The sequence below is a fragment of the Papio anubis genome, chromosome 4, assembly GCF_008728515.1.
Source record: "Papio anubis isolate 15944 chromosome 4, Panubis1.0, whole genome shotgun sequence".
Classification (NCBI taxonomy): domain Eukaryota; kingdom Metazoa; phylum Chordata; class Mammalia; order Primates; family Cercopithecidae; genus Papio; species Papio anubis.
Genome location: NC_044979.1, coordinates 113,962,872 through 113,980,411, shown reverse-complemented (window position 1 = coordinate 113,980,411; position 17,540 = coordinate 113,962,872). Strand labels below are relative to the sequence as shown.

The following is a 17,540-nucleotide window of genomic DNA, read 5'->3' as shown; positions in this document are numbered from 1 at the left end:
GAGAAAGGAGGTGAAGGAGTCAGGCCTGCAGCTATCACTCCTGGACAGGGGCCAGCCAGCATAACTTGGACCCTTGCGTGCAGCAGGCATGCAGGCATACAGTACGAGGCCGCTCTCTCCCCGGGGCTTGGTGAGGGAAGGGTTCCCCTGAAGCACAAAGAAAGCACAGGACCACTGTGGAATTTCAAGACAACTTTATCCAGACAGGCGCCTCTCAAACAGAACACAGGGAAGTTAGGCAGCAGTTCCTAAAATACAGTCTTGCCAAGTGATTTACAACAGAACACAAAAGGAGCAGGGGATCTGTGGGCGGGGCCGGGCTGGGCCCTCTATCTCACACGGCCTGAGTCAAGCCAGCCCGCCCTGCTTGGCAGGGGCTGATCTGCAAGCGGAGATCTCACTTCCTCTTACCCCAAATTCACACCTCCATTTTCCCCGCCCCCATCTCTCCCCAGGGTCCTCAAGTGGGGAGGGAGAGGTAGCATCCCTCAGATCCAGGCCCACCCCACTCCGTCTCTGGCACCAGTGGGCAGGCTGGGTCTGGGCCTCAAGGGGCCCTCGGCTTAGGGTGTCTATGGCAGTAGGAAAATGGCATGGACAGGCTCTTCAGCAGTAGGCCAAAGTCCTCTGGCCAGCAGTACCCAGAGAAAATGGGCAGCAGCAGGTAAACCATCCAGGAGGTGGGGTCCTCTGAACCCATGGCAGACACCACCCTCCTGCCCAGCCCCTGCCCACACTGGGGGTCAGGACCACTGAGACTCTGGTCAGGACAGTGGGTGCTCTCAGCAGTGTGGCAAGCTCAGAGCAGGGCTCCCAAGGACCATACCACACTGGTTCAAAACGTAGATGACACCATCCCAGCAGGAGCTTTCATGGGGGCTGGATCCCAGGGATGCATCCTGAGCACAGGTTGGCAGCCTGGAACGTAACACTAGGACCCAAGGGATTTGGAACATCCTGGGCCCATCTCCTGGGCTGCTCCAGTCTGTTTCCATGACTTGGGCTGTGAGTGGGCCTCCTGCCAGGTGGCAGGGCACAGCTTAGACCAACCCCTTGGCCTCCATCCCCCATGCAGCTGCCTCTGACCAAGAAGGAACTAGCAAGTCTATGCTGGCCAGACCACAGGTGGGGTGCTGGGAGTCCTCAGGTTGGCTGGCACCCACTCCTGGTGCCCATGGGAGAGAGCCACTTGTTCAGATGCATAGGCCTCAGGCGGTTCAAGGCAGTCTTGCAGCCAGAGAGGCAAATAAAAACCAGTTTTGAGAGACCACAGCACCTGCTGCTTTGATCGTGATGTTCAAGGCAAGTTGCAAGTCAAGGCAAGTGTCCCAGAGGCCCTGGGCAGCTGAGTGCACCTGTGTTTGATCTTCCCCTGATGACAGACACTCCCAGCTGACCATCCAAACACCAGGAGAACATCCCCCTTTCCTGGGCTCAGTTCCTAGTCTACTTGCTGGTACGACCTCAACCCACACACTCCCTGCTCACAATGCAGCTCCTTCTAAACCCTCCCACAAGCCACCTTTGTGGGACTTGGAAGCTGCTTAGGATGGGCCCTGCCCTCTGTGGGAAGCCAGTCCTAGCAGAAAGGGAAGCTAAACAACAGTCTCAGAATCTGAGACCCAGTGACTGTTCCCCCAGCCCCAGGCCTTGGGCCTGAAGTGGGGGCCTGCCTGTGGCCACTGTGGTGGGTTCACTCCCACCCCCAACAGTGGCCCCAGGAGAGGCTTTCCCAAGAGTCTTCAAACTCCACCCACCCCAGCCCTAGCATCAGGGACTCCCCACCCCCCCCACCGGAGTGTTAATATCATTAATGTACAAATAAAATCCAAAGATATACCAAAGATCGAGAAACAGCTGGCTCTGACCTCCCTCCCACAGAGCCTTCCCAGGGTTAGCTGAAAAAGAGCCCTTTGGCATCTACAGAAGCCAGTTGGAGTTTATGGTTTCATTTGCCCAAAAATACACCTTTGGGGACCTCAAATTCTTTCCAAGAATCACTACCACACATATGAATTTGAACATTCGCCACCCTTCCACCATCCTTTTCTCCCAGGAACTTCAAAATAAAAATGGCCAGTCTGCCGCCACTCTGGCTCCTTGTCTATGGCTGTCTCTTCTTTTCCAGGGGCTGCAGTTCTGATGTGAATGATGGTGCCATTCCAGCGCTGGGCCTCTGGCAGGCTGCATCACATGATGGCACAGCATGAGTTTTGCTTCCGGGCCTTGGAAAAAAAACAAAGAGAAGCTGAGAAGGAGTACTGAGGAAGTCAGGAAAGCCCCAGTCCTGGCAGTGGTAGAGGGAGCTCCACAGGACACAGCCAGCCAGATAAACTAGCACTGGAACGGGGTGGGGGAGGCCTCGAGGGAAGCTGTCCACAAGCAATTCCCATCACCAAGCACAAGGCGGGCCCCAGTTTCCAAAACTAGTCTGGGATCCTTTTTTCCTTCTTTTCTCACACCCCATTAATGCTATCAAAAAGTGAGTAAAATTCCCACAGTTAGGCCAGGTGCAAGCAAAGGACCAATACAAATGGGATTGGCAGAATATCTTAACTTTGCCCTACTCTTGTCTTCAAACAATGCTATCTGACCACCACGGTGGTGTTTCTTCCTAGAAGATGGTCCTGAGAACAACAGATGTGGTTCCCACTCGGGATGTGGTTTGTGGGGACCACTGTTGCCACCTTCTCTCTTGCTTTCTGGTCACAGACTATCTTCCTAATCCCACCTAGCCATCTCCCTCCAATGTGCACATGAAAACAAATGTGTGTGGACAGACCAAGTATATTTGTCCCTATGACTGTCCAACCATGGGCCATCTCCACACAGGAAGACATGAGCACTGACCTGAGAGAAAGCAGCAGTCAGCAGCACCCATACTTGTCAATGAAATATTTCTGTCAAAGGGAAATTAACTAAAAGCTTAAGAACCTCTTCAGGAAGGCTGAACTGCTTGAATCCTGAAGACTTATGTCTAACTACTCAGCAGAAAGAGGAGTAAGATTCAATAGTAAATCTCTGGTGATCAGAACTTGAACCAGCCTTCCTGGACCGGGGGTAGGAGTTCAGAAATAAGCCAGAGCAGCAGAGGGCAGATCAGAGGCAGGGTTGGAACAAGGCCTCAGCCTGCATTGACTCCATTGGTGCCCAAGTGAACTGCCTCCAACCACCTGGGTCTGAGGCGCTCGCCTTAGGCTCTGGTTGCACAAGGAGTGAAATCCCCATCCACCATGATTCAATAGTCTAAGAAAGACCTGTTTATAGTGGAGAGTGCCAGAAGCAGCAAGCTGCAACTGCTCTCTGGAGAGAACACCCAGGAGGCAGCAGGTGCTGGGTACTCACAGTTTTATAGAAGGCTTTAGACTGCGTTCCCAGCACCTCGGATTTGGACACCAAGTCATCTAGCTTCTCACCTCGCTCTAACAGAGACTCCATGGTGTTGTGCTGGACAAAAGAGAGAAGAGAACCCAGCTCTGTTCAGTACATGCCCTAACATGAGCCCCTCGTACTTCAGTCATGGGGGAAAGCGCCTAACCTGGGTTCCACTTCAACACACACAAACTTCACCTCTAGGTGTCAAGACTCGGTCCAAGAATAGTTACTGTCCAAGTGGATGGAACAGAACCTGGTGACATTCCCGTGAAATCTAGAAGATCTAACTGGGATGTAGCAGACTTCCCAAAAAGCTGTCCCCAGCACAGGCTTAGATAACCAGCACTCCAGGAAAACTCCCACTCAGGAAAACTACACACACATTTATATATACATTTGTGTGTGTGTGCGCGCGCACACATGTGTGTGTGCATGGGGCTTTGGAAAAAGAGTAGCTGGCACTATATGATTGCACTGGGTTGGAGAGTGACCCACACCACCTCCCCGTCCCAACTGTGCCCCAGAAATTAACATCCCCAGAATCTCTGAATGTGACCTTATTTAGAAATAGGGTCTTGGCAGATGTAACTAGTTAGGAAGAGGTAATACTGGATTAGGGTTGCATCTAATTCCATGACTGATGTCCTGGTAAGAAACGGAAACACACACAGAGAAGGTCACGTGACGGCAGAGGCAGAGTCTGGAGTGATACACCTCTAATCCAAGGAACGCCAAGGACGGCCAGCAGCCACCAGAGGCTGGAGAGAGGCCTGTGACAGACTCTCCCTCAGAGCCCCAAAAGACACCAGCCAGGCCCACAGGGCTACTTGTTAACAGCAAATAGCTGAGGGTATCTGTTGACAGCAGCCACAGGAAACAAAGGTGGTGGGAAATGGCTACTGAGCACTTGATGTGAGGTGAGTCCAAACTGAGCAGTGCTCTGAGCGCAGACACACCAGACTTCAGATGCAAACTCACGCATGCCTCATTAATAAGTTTTATACTGAAAAAAATAGTAAATTTTATACTGATTACATGTTGGAAAAATTGTATTTGGATATACTGGGTTAAGTAAAATATATTATTTAATTAAATTCTACTTATTTTCCTTTTATCATTTCAAAATATGGCTCCTAGAAAATTCTAAGTTACATACATGCCTCAAATATATACCGGACAACACTATGACAGAACATGTCCTGCCTTCTAAACGGGCTATGTCCTACATGTCATCACTACAAACTCTGACTTAGGAAATGAAAACACTGACCCCATGGGAAGGGGTCTAGAGATGGAGGCCTCACAAGAGCCAGCAGCTCTGCCACCAGGGCCCTCAGGAAGCAGCAGCTCACTTCTCTCCCCAGATGGCCACTGCTGCAGCAGCTGGATGCACACATGAAGCGCCACAGAACGAGGAGCCAGCAAGAATGTCCTTCATCCCTACACACAGCTGAGCAACTCAAATTTTTAACACAAAAAGTTAACTGATTCAGATATGCACACCAATCATCTAGATTTACAACTGCAGCTAGATAAGGCTGTGCGAATAGGACTCATCCACACACCACCGTGGGGAGAGGAGAAACAGCGGGTGTCCCAGGTGTCATGGTACTCAGACTAGGACTTGAGCAACAGAAGAGATGGCTTGAGGAGAAAACGGAGAAATGCCACCCAGGTGGTAAACAAGCTCACAAGGTTTCAAAAGACACAGATACCATGAGACTTTCACGTCTATTATTCATTCCAAAGTCACGTTATTTGGAGTGCGGTCAGCAGACATGTGTTTGAAGCCCCTGGGATGCTTTTTATACAATGCAGATTCCCAGGCTCCACCCCAGGCCAACAACCCCAACCCCAGGAGACGCTGATGTACACACTAAAGCCATGCCTGTGTAATGGTAAAGCTTTGTATTTGGGCTTCAATCTACTCTAGGTATCTATCAACTGCTGAGCACGGTATAAACTAGGCACTGTGTCATGAGCAGGATGGAAAAATGTCCCAGTGCTTATACGCAGGTCAGGGAGACATGTAAACAAGCAGTAACAAAACTGACATCTGATCAGGAAGGCCCAACCTTCAGTCGTCTGTGTGTGAGCTGGGCAGGAAAGGGTATAAGAGAGAACAGGGTGCAGTCAGGAGACTGTGAGTTAGGGAGTTTGCACTTTATCCTGGGGTGGATCTGAGAGCTGCTGAAGGGTTCTAAGTTGTGCAGATCAATGACTACTGTCTGGTGGACAGACTGGAGGTGAGCAGGAAGCAAGGGGACCACTTACAGGCAAAGGCCGTAAGAGCCAAACCTGAGAAAAGCAGATGGCTGCTTACATTCCACTTGTATGCAAAAACTAAAAAAAAAAAAAAAAAGGGAGTTGAGGCAGCAGTTACAAATCAGGAGATTTCAGCTCAAAATGCAGGGTTCCGGCTCTTTTCAAATGGGCCTATGTGACAACCCTGGGCCCGTATTCCAGAAACTGCCCTGTGGTCAGTGTACTGTGGTTCAATCTGTTCACCTCCAATGCAAACCCTGCAAGGGGAGGCACCTGTGGGGTGTGGAGGCACCTGACACCCTAACAAAGCCACCAGGGTGGGAATCCAGGTCTTCAGAGGCCAAACCCTAGGAACCCAGTAAATGCCCAGACAGGCAGTAGCCACGGGGAAGGGAGACTTGAGGGTTCCAATGGTTCCCAGCTTGGTTCCCTAGAAACAATGGGTGCCATTAACCAAGACAAGGGTATAGGAGAGAGTCTGATGCCTGCGGTGAGGGAGGGGGTGGGCAATCCCACTTCCTGGAGAGTGCTGTAGTTACTATTCTATTAAAATGAGGATGGATCTGTGCATGTCTGGCCAGTGGCAAATCGCACCCCCACCTCAGTTCTTGGGCTTGCTCTCCATCTTCCTGCTTACCAGAATGATTTTGGTCTCATCTAGTTCGGCCTGCACTTTAGTCATGGGATCAGCTTCTCGTGGGTTCTAGGAAAGAGTGAAAAATAATAGTCAGGACTGAAGTGGCTACCTGGAAACAAAGCCCAAAACCGAGGAAGCTGGACAAGCTTCCACAGGTTAAAAACCACAGCCTGGGCTGGGCACAGTGGCTCACGCCTGTAATCCCAGCACTTTGGGAGGCCGAGGCAGGTGGATCACCTGAAGTCAAGAGTTCGAGACCAGCCTGACCAACATGGTGAAACCCTGTCTCTACTAAAAATACAAAAATTAGCCGGGCGTGGTGGCGCATGCCTGTAATCCCAGCTACTTGGGAGGGTGAGGCAGGAGAATAGTTTGAACCTAGGAGGCGGAGGTTGCAGTGAGCCGAGATTGCGCCATTGCACTCCAACCTGGGAAACAGAGCGAGATTCCATCTCAAAAAAAAAAAAAAAAAAAACCCACAGCCTGTTTAACATGTAACAGAAACCCAAAGCCTGCCTACAGCTTGGGTTCCCAGGTCTGAAGGTGGATTCTCTGTTTTTCAAACAGAAGGCTTGAGAGAGACCACCAGCATCAGAAGCTGTCAGAAGCAACCAGACCAGAACTATCAGGGCAGTTGGCTTTTTCAGTTTCACATGGATTCTGGGCCACATGGTGTCTGCATGAAGCTTCCTTTAACCCTACCTGGTATCTACTGAGGTGACCATCCAGGGCTGGGTAATGGATTGTAGCAGGGGATCCTACTGGCCAGTCTATCCTGTCAACTTGCTTGGAGAATTCATCTAGTACCTGCAAGACAAAGGAGCCTCAACAAGCCTCCCACTTTGCACTCACCAGTAGTCTCAACGACAGGGCTTCACCCCTGAGCACCTCACCCTGAATGAGGCTCCTTGGCCCCCAGAGCCCAGGAAGGAGGAATGAGGGGGAGATATAATGGCAACAGAGAAAATGTAGGCTAAAGTTATTTCCAAATTTTTATCATTAAAACGTATCCTAAATATTCTGAGAATCAAAAGTATGCCCAGCCTGAGATGAACCTCACCTGGGGAGTAATAAAGGTATTTGAATTTTAAACCACAGATTTCCAGAAAAAAAGGGCACTGGCCCTCTAATTTTCCAAAGCAATTTTTTTTTAAAGAGAATTAGGTCCCCTGGATTTAAGAAACCACCAGATTCCATGTGTTTGGAGGTATTTTGGTGCTCTGGGGTATAGGATGAAGCCTCTGACTTCAAAGAGTTTGTATTAGTAATTAGCACTGTACACACAAAAAATTAAAGAATGCTTAGATGCTAAGCTCTGTGGTACAACTGACTGACATCAAGGTGGAGGGATGCAGCAACTGCAGGAGGCAATGTGGAGAGTGAGGGCATTCAAGAGGGAGACTCCTTGAGCAGAAGCACAGGGGGCGAGAACACGAGGCACAGCTGTCTCCAAAGGTCCCATCCCAGAGATGCTGTGACTCAGTGGCCTAAACCCCGGTCAAATGACGGACAGCACCGGGGAGGAAACCCATGCAGGGAGGCCAAATTGTCTCTTGGATTGCAGGAAAGGGGGCTGAAAAACGTGTTGACTTTGGACACATCATTTCATCCCTTATGCCTCAGACGCTGCCATCACCCCCTGTCCCAGTCCATAAATATGGCCATTCATCATCCAAGTCCAGTAGAGGCAAATCAAAAACTCACCTTCTCCAGCAAGGTAAAGGCCACCCGGGATGGGTATTCATTGTCGGCAATGACCACACCTGCAAGACTATCATTCCGGACATAGACATGGCACAGATAGTCTAAGGAGACAAGAGATCAGACACATGGATGCTGACATGAGGGCTTCAGACTTCTTTTAATCCCCCCAAATCAAAGCATCACAATGTTAGGCCAAATGAAGTCACTCTGAAGCTCAATAGCTCTGGGCAAGTCTCGTGGAGAGGCTTAGCAGCACAGTCAAATGGGCCACACAGAGGAGCTTGGCCCAACACCTGCTTTAGGACCAGTAAATACCCAGAGGCCCAGTATGCAAAGCCAGGGCTTAAAAGGAACAGCCAGCATTGCAGAAAACACACCCTAGACAACATGTCCCCAGGAGCATTTCCAAGTGTTTTCCTTGAGCTCAGGTCAGGCCAAGCTATATCTCGGGGATTCGGAGCCCTTGGGGCTCTGTGCTGCTCCCAAACTTAGGGAACCCTGGACAAGCCAAGAGGCCTCTGCTTTCTTAAAAAAAAATCCTTTCAGAGCAGCTGAAAGACAGGAAATTACCACCCAGGGCCTCAGTTTTCCATATTATAGCAGCCTGCTGGGTTTGCTCCACTCTGCTGGGTGACTGGGAGTAAGGGGGTTAGTCTAGAAAAAGATTAGCCACTGCCAGCTAAGGCCTCCAGTGCACTGTGCTAAAATCCTTATATGATTGAAAGGTACAGTTGTATAGATCTTCTGCAAAATATTCACAATCCACAGGATTGTTCATTTTCATCACTTTGAAAGGATTCAGAGTTGATACAGCTAACCATATCCCCAAGGAAAGAGAAACGTAAGGATTACAGCTTACGAATAAGAACCTTCTTGTCCTTAAAGATCTGACCCAGAAGATTCCAACACTAAACAACAGAAAAACAAATAAAAGAGGAGGGAATGATGGTGAGCCCCTGAAATCAGAAAAGAGCAGAGATAAACAAGAACAAGAATGAGGAGGAGGAAGAGGACAGGAGATTGTCACCAATGCTCTCCAGATTTTGTATACCATCCCCAATTAAGATTCAAACATGGGGTCAAAGTGCATACCCTCCAAAGAAACTGAGAACCTGGTCAGTGGGGGAATCGTCTTTAAGTAATAAATGTGGGAAGGGCAGACACAGTTTGAAGGAGAACAGAGCAAGAACACTGAATATTTCACTTCTGTGATGTTAACAGCACAGAGATCCCACATAAAGTGTATATATTCAATCCTGCCTGTATCATAACTGACATTTATATAATCAATTCAGTAACTCTATGTCACGTGACTTGAGGTTAGCATATGTGTGAGATGATCTTTGTCTCTACCTAATGAAACTCATGTAACTCTTTCCTGATCTGTCCGTATAACATACACATCTAAATAAATGCCTAAACCTGAATTATTAGAAAGAAAAAATAGTTTTTTCAGATTCCTGGTCAAAAAATCTATGATGCACAGAATGCATATAGTACCTCAACAGTGCTAGCTGGAAATTCTTTTTTGAGGGGTCTGCAACTCTGGAGAGGATAGGGAAGAATACGATGTGAAGGCTGCTTACTGCTCCAAAAGAGTCAGACCCTAATCTTAAATGAGTCTAAGGGCAATTTTATCTGGGAAGCTCAGACTTCAACAGTGGGCACAGAATTCTGCATAAATAGGAAAAGGAAGAGGGGGAAAAGAGAGAACAAGCTAGAGGAGGAGTGGGGTCCCAGTAGAAAGGAGAGAGCTGGGTGCTGTGTGAGGTGAGGCATGGCAGCCAGGCCAGCACACGCACAGAAGTTGGAGGGTCTTCTTACCTTGTTCTTTGACAGAAGCTCTAGTGCCTTTCGATGAACGCTCCACAATCAGTTGACTCGTGAAGGTCATGAATTCCTGAACGCTAAGAAACACAAAATGTATTTATTGCCTACTTCTTATCACCTTGTCCTCAACACAGTGGAAAGTGACCTCTGGGCTTATACATTAAGTAGACATTGCTTCTTGGTTTCATTCCTTTCCCTCCCACCCTTAGTAACAAACACTCTATAAATGAGCACAATTACTGATAATTATGAATCATCATCCCCATGAAAGCTACATCTGTTTGCTACCTAGCTCACCAAAACAGGTGAATTTTCTGGGGGTTTTTCCACAGGATACAGTCAATTGTACATTTTCATCAGAGTATAATTGGAGATGCAATGGAAAAACAAGAGGTAGGTCCTGCTCTCAAGGTCCCAATAACTTCCAAGAAGCAGGACAAATAAGAACTGCACTAGAAAAATAGTAGTGCAAAAACTGTCAGGCAGAAATGCACAACCATTTACGGCTGTGTCCACATGACAGACCCTTGCAATGCCACATACGCCCATAGTGAATGCTAGCTCAGGTCTGCTGGGGCTCGTCCACAGACCGAGCGCAAGGCACTCTGGATGGAATAAAAGCAAACTGCTTATCCAAGACAAAAAAGTGGGAAATGGCTCAGACAAAGGGTGAAAGGGAGAAGGTCCATCATAGGCTCAACAGAGATCTATCCAGAACAGAACAGTCATAGGAGATGGTACAGCCAGAGGAACAGGTGCTGACAAGGAGCCTCCAATTGGGGATGTGATATAAAGGGCAGCCAGGGCCATCAGAGCAAGGTGCTCAAATGCAAGTCTGCAGCAGGCTCCAGCAGAGCCATATAGGTAACTGAAGGCCTGACTCTGGGCCTGTGTGCTGTGCCTCCACAATAAAAAAATCAAGATTTGTGCAACAGTTAAACGAGGTAATACGTGTAAAGCACTTGCAACAATGCCTGCACACATAGTATTACCTGTTAATATCTTGAAGGACTGAAGTGATCAAAATAACCCCTCAGAAAAGAAGACCTCAAACAAGGAAGGCTTTGCAGTAAACCTAAAGAGATAGCACTTGAGGTACGGCTATAAAGAGACAAAGGAAGAACTGCATTGTGACAGCATGTATACGAAGGCCAAAAAAGCTGGGAAACCATTTCTTCTGGGCTTGATCTGTCAGCTATGGGGCACATGGGCAAGAGATCTTATAAGAAATGAGCTCAGGCTGATTTCCGCCAGGGCTCAAGCCTGCAATCCCAGCACTTTGGGAGGCAGAGGCAGGTGATCACCTGAGGTCAGGAGCTCATGACCAGTCCCGGCCACATTGCTGAAACTCCCATCTCATTTTAAAAAATACAAAATTAGCTGCATGGCATCACACCCAACCTAGCCACTTGGGGAGGTTGGCCATGAGAAATCATTTGAACCCAGGAGGCAGGAGGCTGCAGTGAGCTGAGATTACAGCACTGCACTCCAGCCTGGGTGACAGAGCAGACTCCATCAAAAAAAAAAAATCAGCTGGGACATGTGCTGTTTTGCCATTAGCAGATGTCCTTTAGCGCCTGTAGCTAAGAATAGCTGGAAACCAGTGTGGTCCTAAGGTGATGCAGCAAGTCCCAAGGGTGAACTCTGGAGACCCAAGCGTTAATGGAAGGGAATAAGGAAAAGAATTGGTTGGAAGTAACAGCAGTTCTGACGAGGCGGTTAAGGCTGAGGCAGAGTAGTGGAATAGGGCGGCGAAGATGCCACCTGGAACCCGCTAATTTGGTTTCCAAAGACGATTTGTTAAATACCAAAAAAATACAAGCAGGGTCTTAAAGAGATATTTGTACATCCATGTTCATAGCAGTGTCATTCACAATGGCTGTAATGTGGAAGCAACCCAGGTGTCCACTGACAGATGAACAGATAAGCAAAATGTGCTAAATACATACAATGGATTATTCAGCCTTAGAAAGGGAAGAAATTCTGATACATGCAACAAGATGCATGAGCCTTGACGACATTACACTACATGAAATAAGCCAGACACACAAAAACTATATGATTCTATTTATCTAAGGTCGCCAGAAAAGTAAAAATCACAGAGACAAATTAGAATGGTGGTTGCCATGTGCTGGGGTAGAAGGGAATGGGGAGTTGGTGTTTGATAAAAGTTTGATAAACAGGAGTTCTGTAGACGAGTGACAGTGATGGCTGCACAACACTATCCATCTATTTCGTATCACTGCACTCACCACACGCTTAAAGACAGTGAAGATAAATTTTGTGTGCCATTTTACCACAATTAAAAATTTTTTAAAAAAGAACTCAAAGGAGCAGAAAGTTTCAACAAAATAACAAATTTTTTTTTTTATATCCAGCAAGTCCTTGACAAAGAACTCTCATCAAGAACCAGCTGCACTGAAGCAGGGAAAACAGAATCCAAACGGCAGATTCCATCAGACTTTGAGACAAGATGACCATAGATACCGATCACGTAGGGTCCTTCTTCTTTCGTGCCTGAGTCACCCCACTCCCTCCCACGAATGGTCTGGAAATGTCTGTGTTACTTCTAACACGTTCCAGCAATTAAAGCGCCCCCAGAAACAAGTAAAAACCTGTAAGCCCTACAGATCCCATGTTTCCTTTCAATCTTCAGTGTGGAATCCTTTTGTACCACTAGTGTCCGACTAAAAAGTGTTAAACCTGGCTTTTAGTTCTAGCTGGTTGTGATATAACCTCTTGGTACCTCAGTGACTTCACCCATTAAAAACAAACAAACAAAAAGCATATCAGTATCTCTCATACTGAATTGTTGGGAAGCCCCGCTAGAAAATCAAAATATGGCCCTCAAGATGCGGCACCCAGGCTCCCAGAGTCAGAATCACTGGGTGGGAGGTGTTGGTCTAAAATATAAATTTCGAGGCCTCAGTCTACTAATTCAGAACATCTTGGCATGAAGCTTGGAAACCTGCACTATTTCACAGTCCCCTTAAAAATTATACACGACAGAAATCTGAAAAACACTCAGTAGGGAAATATATTCTAGAATGGTATAAGCTCTTTAAGAGAGAATGTTGGATGATTCCTCAAAAGCACAGTCCACGGCCAGATTCCACTATAGGAGACCAAGCCCGGACCGCAGACCCCGGGCCCTCCCCGCCCCGCCCCTGACCCCAGCCTTCTAAGACCCCGCGCACTCGGCCACCCTGCCCTGCCCTGCCCCTATCCTCCGGGCTCCTTGACCCTCCCCTGATTCCTCCCCCGACCCCAGGCCCACTCCGACTCGGACCCCCACCCAGTCCTCTCCGCCCGACCGCCACGGCCGATCAGCCTGTGCCGCTCACCTGGATCTCTGGAAAAAGCTGAAGGAAGACACATCGTACGCGGCTTTGAGCAGCACCACCTTGGCCTCGCCTTTGTAGAGGACGCTGAGGCTGTACAGTTTCATGGCTCCGCGCCCTCAGGCCGCCCGCCTGCCCAGCCGCGGGACCCGCTCTCAGGGAGCAGCGCGGCCGCCGCCCCTCGAGACCGCCGCCGCCTACCGGTCTCTCAGCAGCCCGCTGCTGACGGGGCCACGGCCGGCTTCCTCCTCCCGGCTCTCAACCCACTTCCGGATCCGGTCAGCCTGGTTGTGGGTTCTCATACCCCGGATGCAGAAATGTGCGGACGGAAGTTCAATGCCACGAGGGGCGGGGCTCCACGCCTCGCGTGAGCCTGGTCCCTTCCTGCTCGCCAGGTAAAGTCGGGCGCTCAGCGGGACACTGTACTGTCCTGTGCTGGGTGGTGCTGGGCCTCCCAGAGCGGCCTGAACCCTTCTTTTTGCTTGCGTTGTTGAAGGAAGGCAAGTCTACGGATAGGAATGAGTGAGGCACAGTTCCCTGAGGATGCCATAACTTACCCGTTTCTTGTGTATTAAGTGACATCACGTGTTACCAAACTAAACCGGCTGCATTTGCCTGCGCACAACGTAAAACCAAACACCCAAGCATTGGATTTTTGTAGCAAGAAAGATGTATTGCCAAGCAGCCTTGCAAGGAGACAGAAGATGGGCTGAAGTCTGGCTCCCAATACTTGCTTCACAGCAGTAGATTTAAGGGAGAGATTTTGGAATTGGAGTTTCGGGCTGGACAGTGATTGGCTGAAACGAAGAAACGTTTAGAAAATCTCTTGGCCATGAGCTGTTGCTTCTTCATGCTGCTTCAAGGATCACATGCAGATTCAGGAGTTGGTTTAAAACAAGCTCTGGAAATCCGGGCTGTGACATCAAAGGGCCGCTCCTCGGGCTAGTAAGTCTATTTTGCACAGGCTCCAGTCAGCCATATTGGTTCCAACCTGTTTCAGGAAGTTGTATAAGCAGAGGGGATTATAGCAAACTGTTTCCTTATCGGCTGTCCTCTAGACAAGCTCAAGATTTCTGTTAGTTACTAGTTTCTTTAACCTTGTTGGGCACAGTTTCACGTGTAATCAGAAAGGAACTTGGTCTTTGGAAGTTGTCAGTAAGGTCACAAAATTGTGATGCTAGAAGCAGCCGCATCTGAGATTATAGGAAAGAGATGATGTATTGGAAAAACAACAGCATCACTTTAAACATTACTCTAAATCAAGGTTTCTCAACCTTGGCACTATTGACATTTTGGTTTGGATAGTTCTTTGTTGTTGGGAGATTGCCTTGTGCATTGTGTACTCACTAAATGTCAGTACCAACCTACCCCTTCCCCACTGCACAATCAAAAATGTCAACATGTCCCTTGGGAGCAGTAGTTTTGAGAAACATTCCTTTGCATATATATATATATATATATATATATGTTTGTTTTGTTTTGAGACAGAGTCTTGCTCTGTTGCCCAGGCAGAAGTGCAATGGTGTGATCCCGCTCACTGCAACCTCTGCCTCCCAGGTTCAAGCGATTCTCATGCCTCAGCCTCCTGAGTAGCTGGGATTACAGGAATGCACCCCTACACTCGGCTAATTTTTGTATTTTTAATAGAGATGGGATTTCACTATGTTGGCCAGGCTGGTCTTGAACTCCTGGCCTCATGTGATCAACCCACCTCGGCCTCCCAAAGTGCTGGGATTACAAGCGTGAGCCACCGTGCCCAGCTGAGAAACATTGCTTTAAATAATCTGTGGTGAAAGGAAGTTCCCACCACCTGCCCACTCACTTAGTACCTCTCTCACCAACCCTCTTCCCTGGGTATTTCCAAGTACAGAGGGTGGAAAGGGCTTTTCCACATTTCCCCTGTTTTGGTGGTAAACATTAGGAGCAGCCATTGGCAGTGGTTAGGCTCAGCCACCCACAGATATGGACACAGTAGTCTGACAAGCTGGGTTGCTGGGGGTTATCAGTCCAGGCTCATCTGCCTGCACTGACACCATTTCCCTATAGGAGGCAGGTGAGAGCCATTTCTGAGGAAAATTTCTGGAGACTCTCTTCCTTCCACTGAAAGTTGTGCAAAAAGATCAGGAAGACAGTGCTTGGATGGAATAAAGTTCAGTGTATTCACTTGACACATATAGTGTCTGTCCCGAAGTTTACATTACACCAAGTACTTTCCATGTGCCACATCGTTTAATCCTCACAAAAACCAGGGGAAGATATTATTGCCTCCCTACAGACATAGAAACTGAGATTCCGTGTAAGGAGATTGTTAGTAAGGGACAAAGTTGGGGTTCAGATGTCAACAGTGAAATGCTTAACAAACTGTCATGCAGCCCGGCTCCACTCCCAGCAACTCTTCCTGCTCCTCTCTGACCTCACTCAGCCTCTACTGTTCCAGGAAGTCTCATTCATAGTCATGTGTTTGCAGACTTCCCAAGTTCACTGTGTTACCAAAAAGCAAGACCTGCCTTCTGCTCCATCACCCCGGCTGTCACCCAACTTGGATTCAATCCCAGCACTGACACATCACAAAATCACAAAAGTGAGCAAACCATTACCTCCCTGAGTCTCCTTTTGTTTTTATCTATAAAACTAGAAAAATATACTTTCCATAGGAATGTTGTTGAGAATAATAAAACATTATGTTACAAGTTCTAGTCATTGCTGATGTTTAACAGGTAACAGTGATAATTATTTGTCTTCTCATTAATGAAAAATAGATTATTAATCATAGTGGGTTGAAGGCATCTATGGGAAGTAGAGATTTGAAGATAGGCTAAAACCCAAGTAAGGCCTCTAGATTAGATAATAGTATTGTATCTATTTTAATTTCCTGCTTTCAATCACTGTGCCATGGTTATATAAGAGAAGTCTTTGTTTATAGGAAATATACACAAGAATTTAGAAGTAAAGGGACATTGTGTCTGCAACTTACTCTTACAGGGTGTGTGTGTGAGAGAGAGAGAGAGAGAGAGAAAGCAAATACAGGAATCAGGATGAAGGGTATCTGGGAATTTCTTGTATTGTTCTTGCAACTGTTCTGCAAGTACAGCATTGTGGGAATGGAAAATGCAGGGACTGGGCACTAAGGCTATGAATGAAGCCTGCATAGGAGTGTGGGTAGCAGAGTTCTCTAGTCCAGGCTCCCCTCTTGGGTGCTGGGACCTAGAAGAAAAGCCTCTCTGCAGACAGAGCTGGAGTTAACACTGTCCAAGATAAATGGCCCAGGCCCTGTAAGTTTGCCCCACTGAGCAAAACAAGTACCCACCCACTTTTGCAGCCTTGCCCAGCTCACATAAGGTGCCAGCCCTTGCTGTACAACAGAACCTTTGGGGAGCTGGGCAAAAGCCTATCAAGGATCATACCCCCAGGAAGCCCAGTCCAGGTGGGGAGCCCAGTCACACAATGGCCCTTGCCACCATACCTCATTCAGTCAGCCAAGGCCATGGCAGCTGAGCTGCCTCCATAGTTCCTACGGGAAAGGAGTGTGGAAAGGGGCCACCAATGTGGTCAGGCCTCCATGGCCTGAGTAGGTCACCAAGCCTCAGATGCACAGACTTGATGTCATCAATCAGGATCTGTCAGCAGACCCAGCCCCCAGGAACACTGCTCCCCACTACAACCCCACACCAAGGCATGCTGGGCTCGCTCTGGGTTCTCCAGGCCACAGGGAAGACAGAGATAGTCTGCCATCAAAGGTTTGAGCTCTGCCACTGGCTATGAAGCAATAGGTGATGTCAGAGCAAGGGAGGGACAGGACAGGAGTATACGTGGGCAGGAAAGGATTACAGCCAAGGAAGAGAGGAAACAGGTGCCCTGATTTTGAGACTGTGCCCCAGCAGGGGCTTCCCAGAAGCTGTATTTGTCCTAAGACACCCCTCTGCAGCTGAGGGGCTAGAGATGGATATGTATCTGTGTTAGGCCATTCTTGCCTTGGTATAAAGAAATACTGGAGACTGGGTAATTTATAAAGAAAAGAGGTTTCATTGGCTCACAGTTCTGCTGGCTTTACAGGAGGCGTGGTGCTGGCATCTGCTCAAACTCTGAGGAGGCCTCAGGAAACTTACAGTCATAGCAGAAGGCAAAGGGGAAGCAGGCACATCACACAGTGGAAGCAAGAGTGAGAGAGAGAGAGAGGCACTAGCAGGTGCCAGACTTTTAAACAACCAGATCTCTTGTGAACTCAGAGCAAGAGCTGACTCATCACCAAGCGGATGGCCCAAGCCATTCATGAGGGATCTGCCCCCATGATTCAAACACCTCCCACCAGGCCCCACCTCCAGTATTGGGGATTGCAGTTCAGATGAGATTTGGTGAGTACATATATCCAAACCATATCAGTTATCAGT

General features: G+C 48.2%; 1 protein-coding gene across 2 annotated transcripts; it reads right to left on the bottom strand.

Moving 5' to 3' along the window:
* Nucleotides 1-179: 179 nt before the first annotated feature.
* Nucleotides 180-13,466, bottom strand: YKT6 (YKT6 v-SNARE homolog). 2 transcript variants are annotated; one of them, XM_003896047.3, is made up of 7 exons: nt 13,156-13,466; nt 9,806-9,888; nt 7,982-8,082; nt 6,980-7,084; nt 6,278-6,343; nt 3,346-3,447; nt 180-2,225 (listed from the first exon to the last, which is right to left on the bottom strand). In XM_003896047.3, the coding sequence occupies exons 1-7, from the start codon at nt 13,257-13,259 to the stop codon at nt 2,190-2,192; spliced, it is 597 nt and encodes a 198-aa protein (XP_003896096.1). In that variant the 5' UTR covers nt 13,260-13,466; the 3' UTR covers nt 180-2,189. The 2 variants fall into 2 exon arrangements, with proteins under 2 accessions (XP_003896096.1, XP_021791519.1); XM_021935827.2 differs by lacking the exon at nt 3,346-3,447.
* Nucleotides 13,467-17,540: the final 4,074 nt, after the last annotated feature.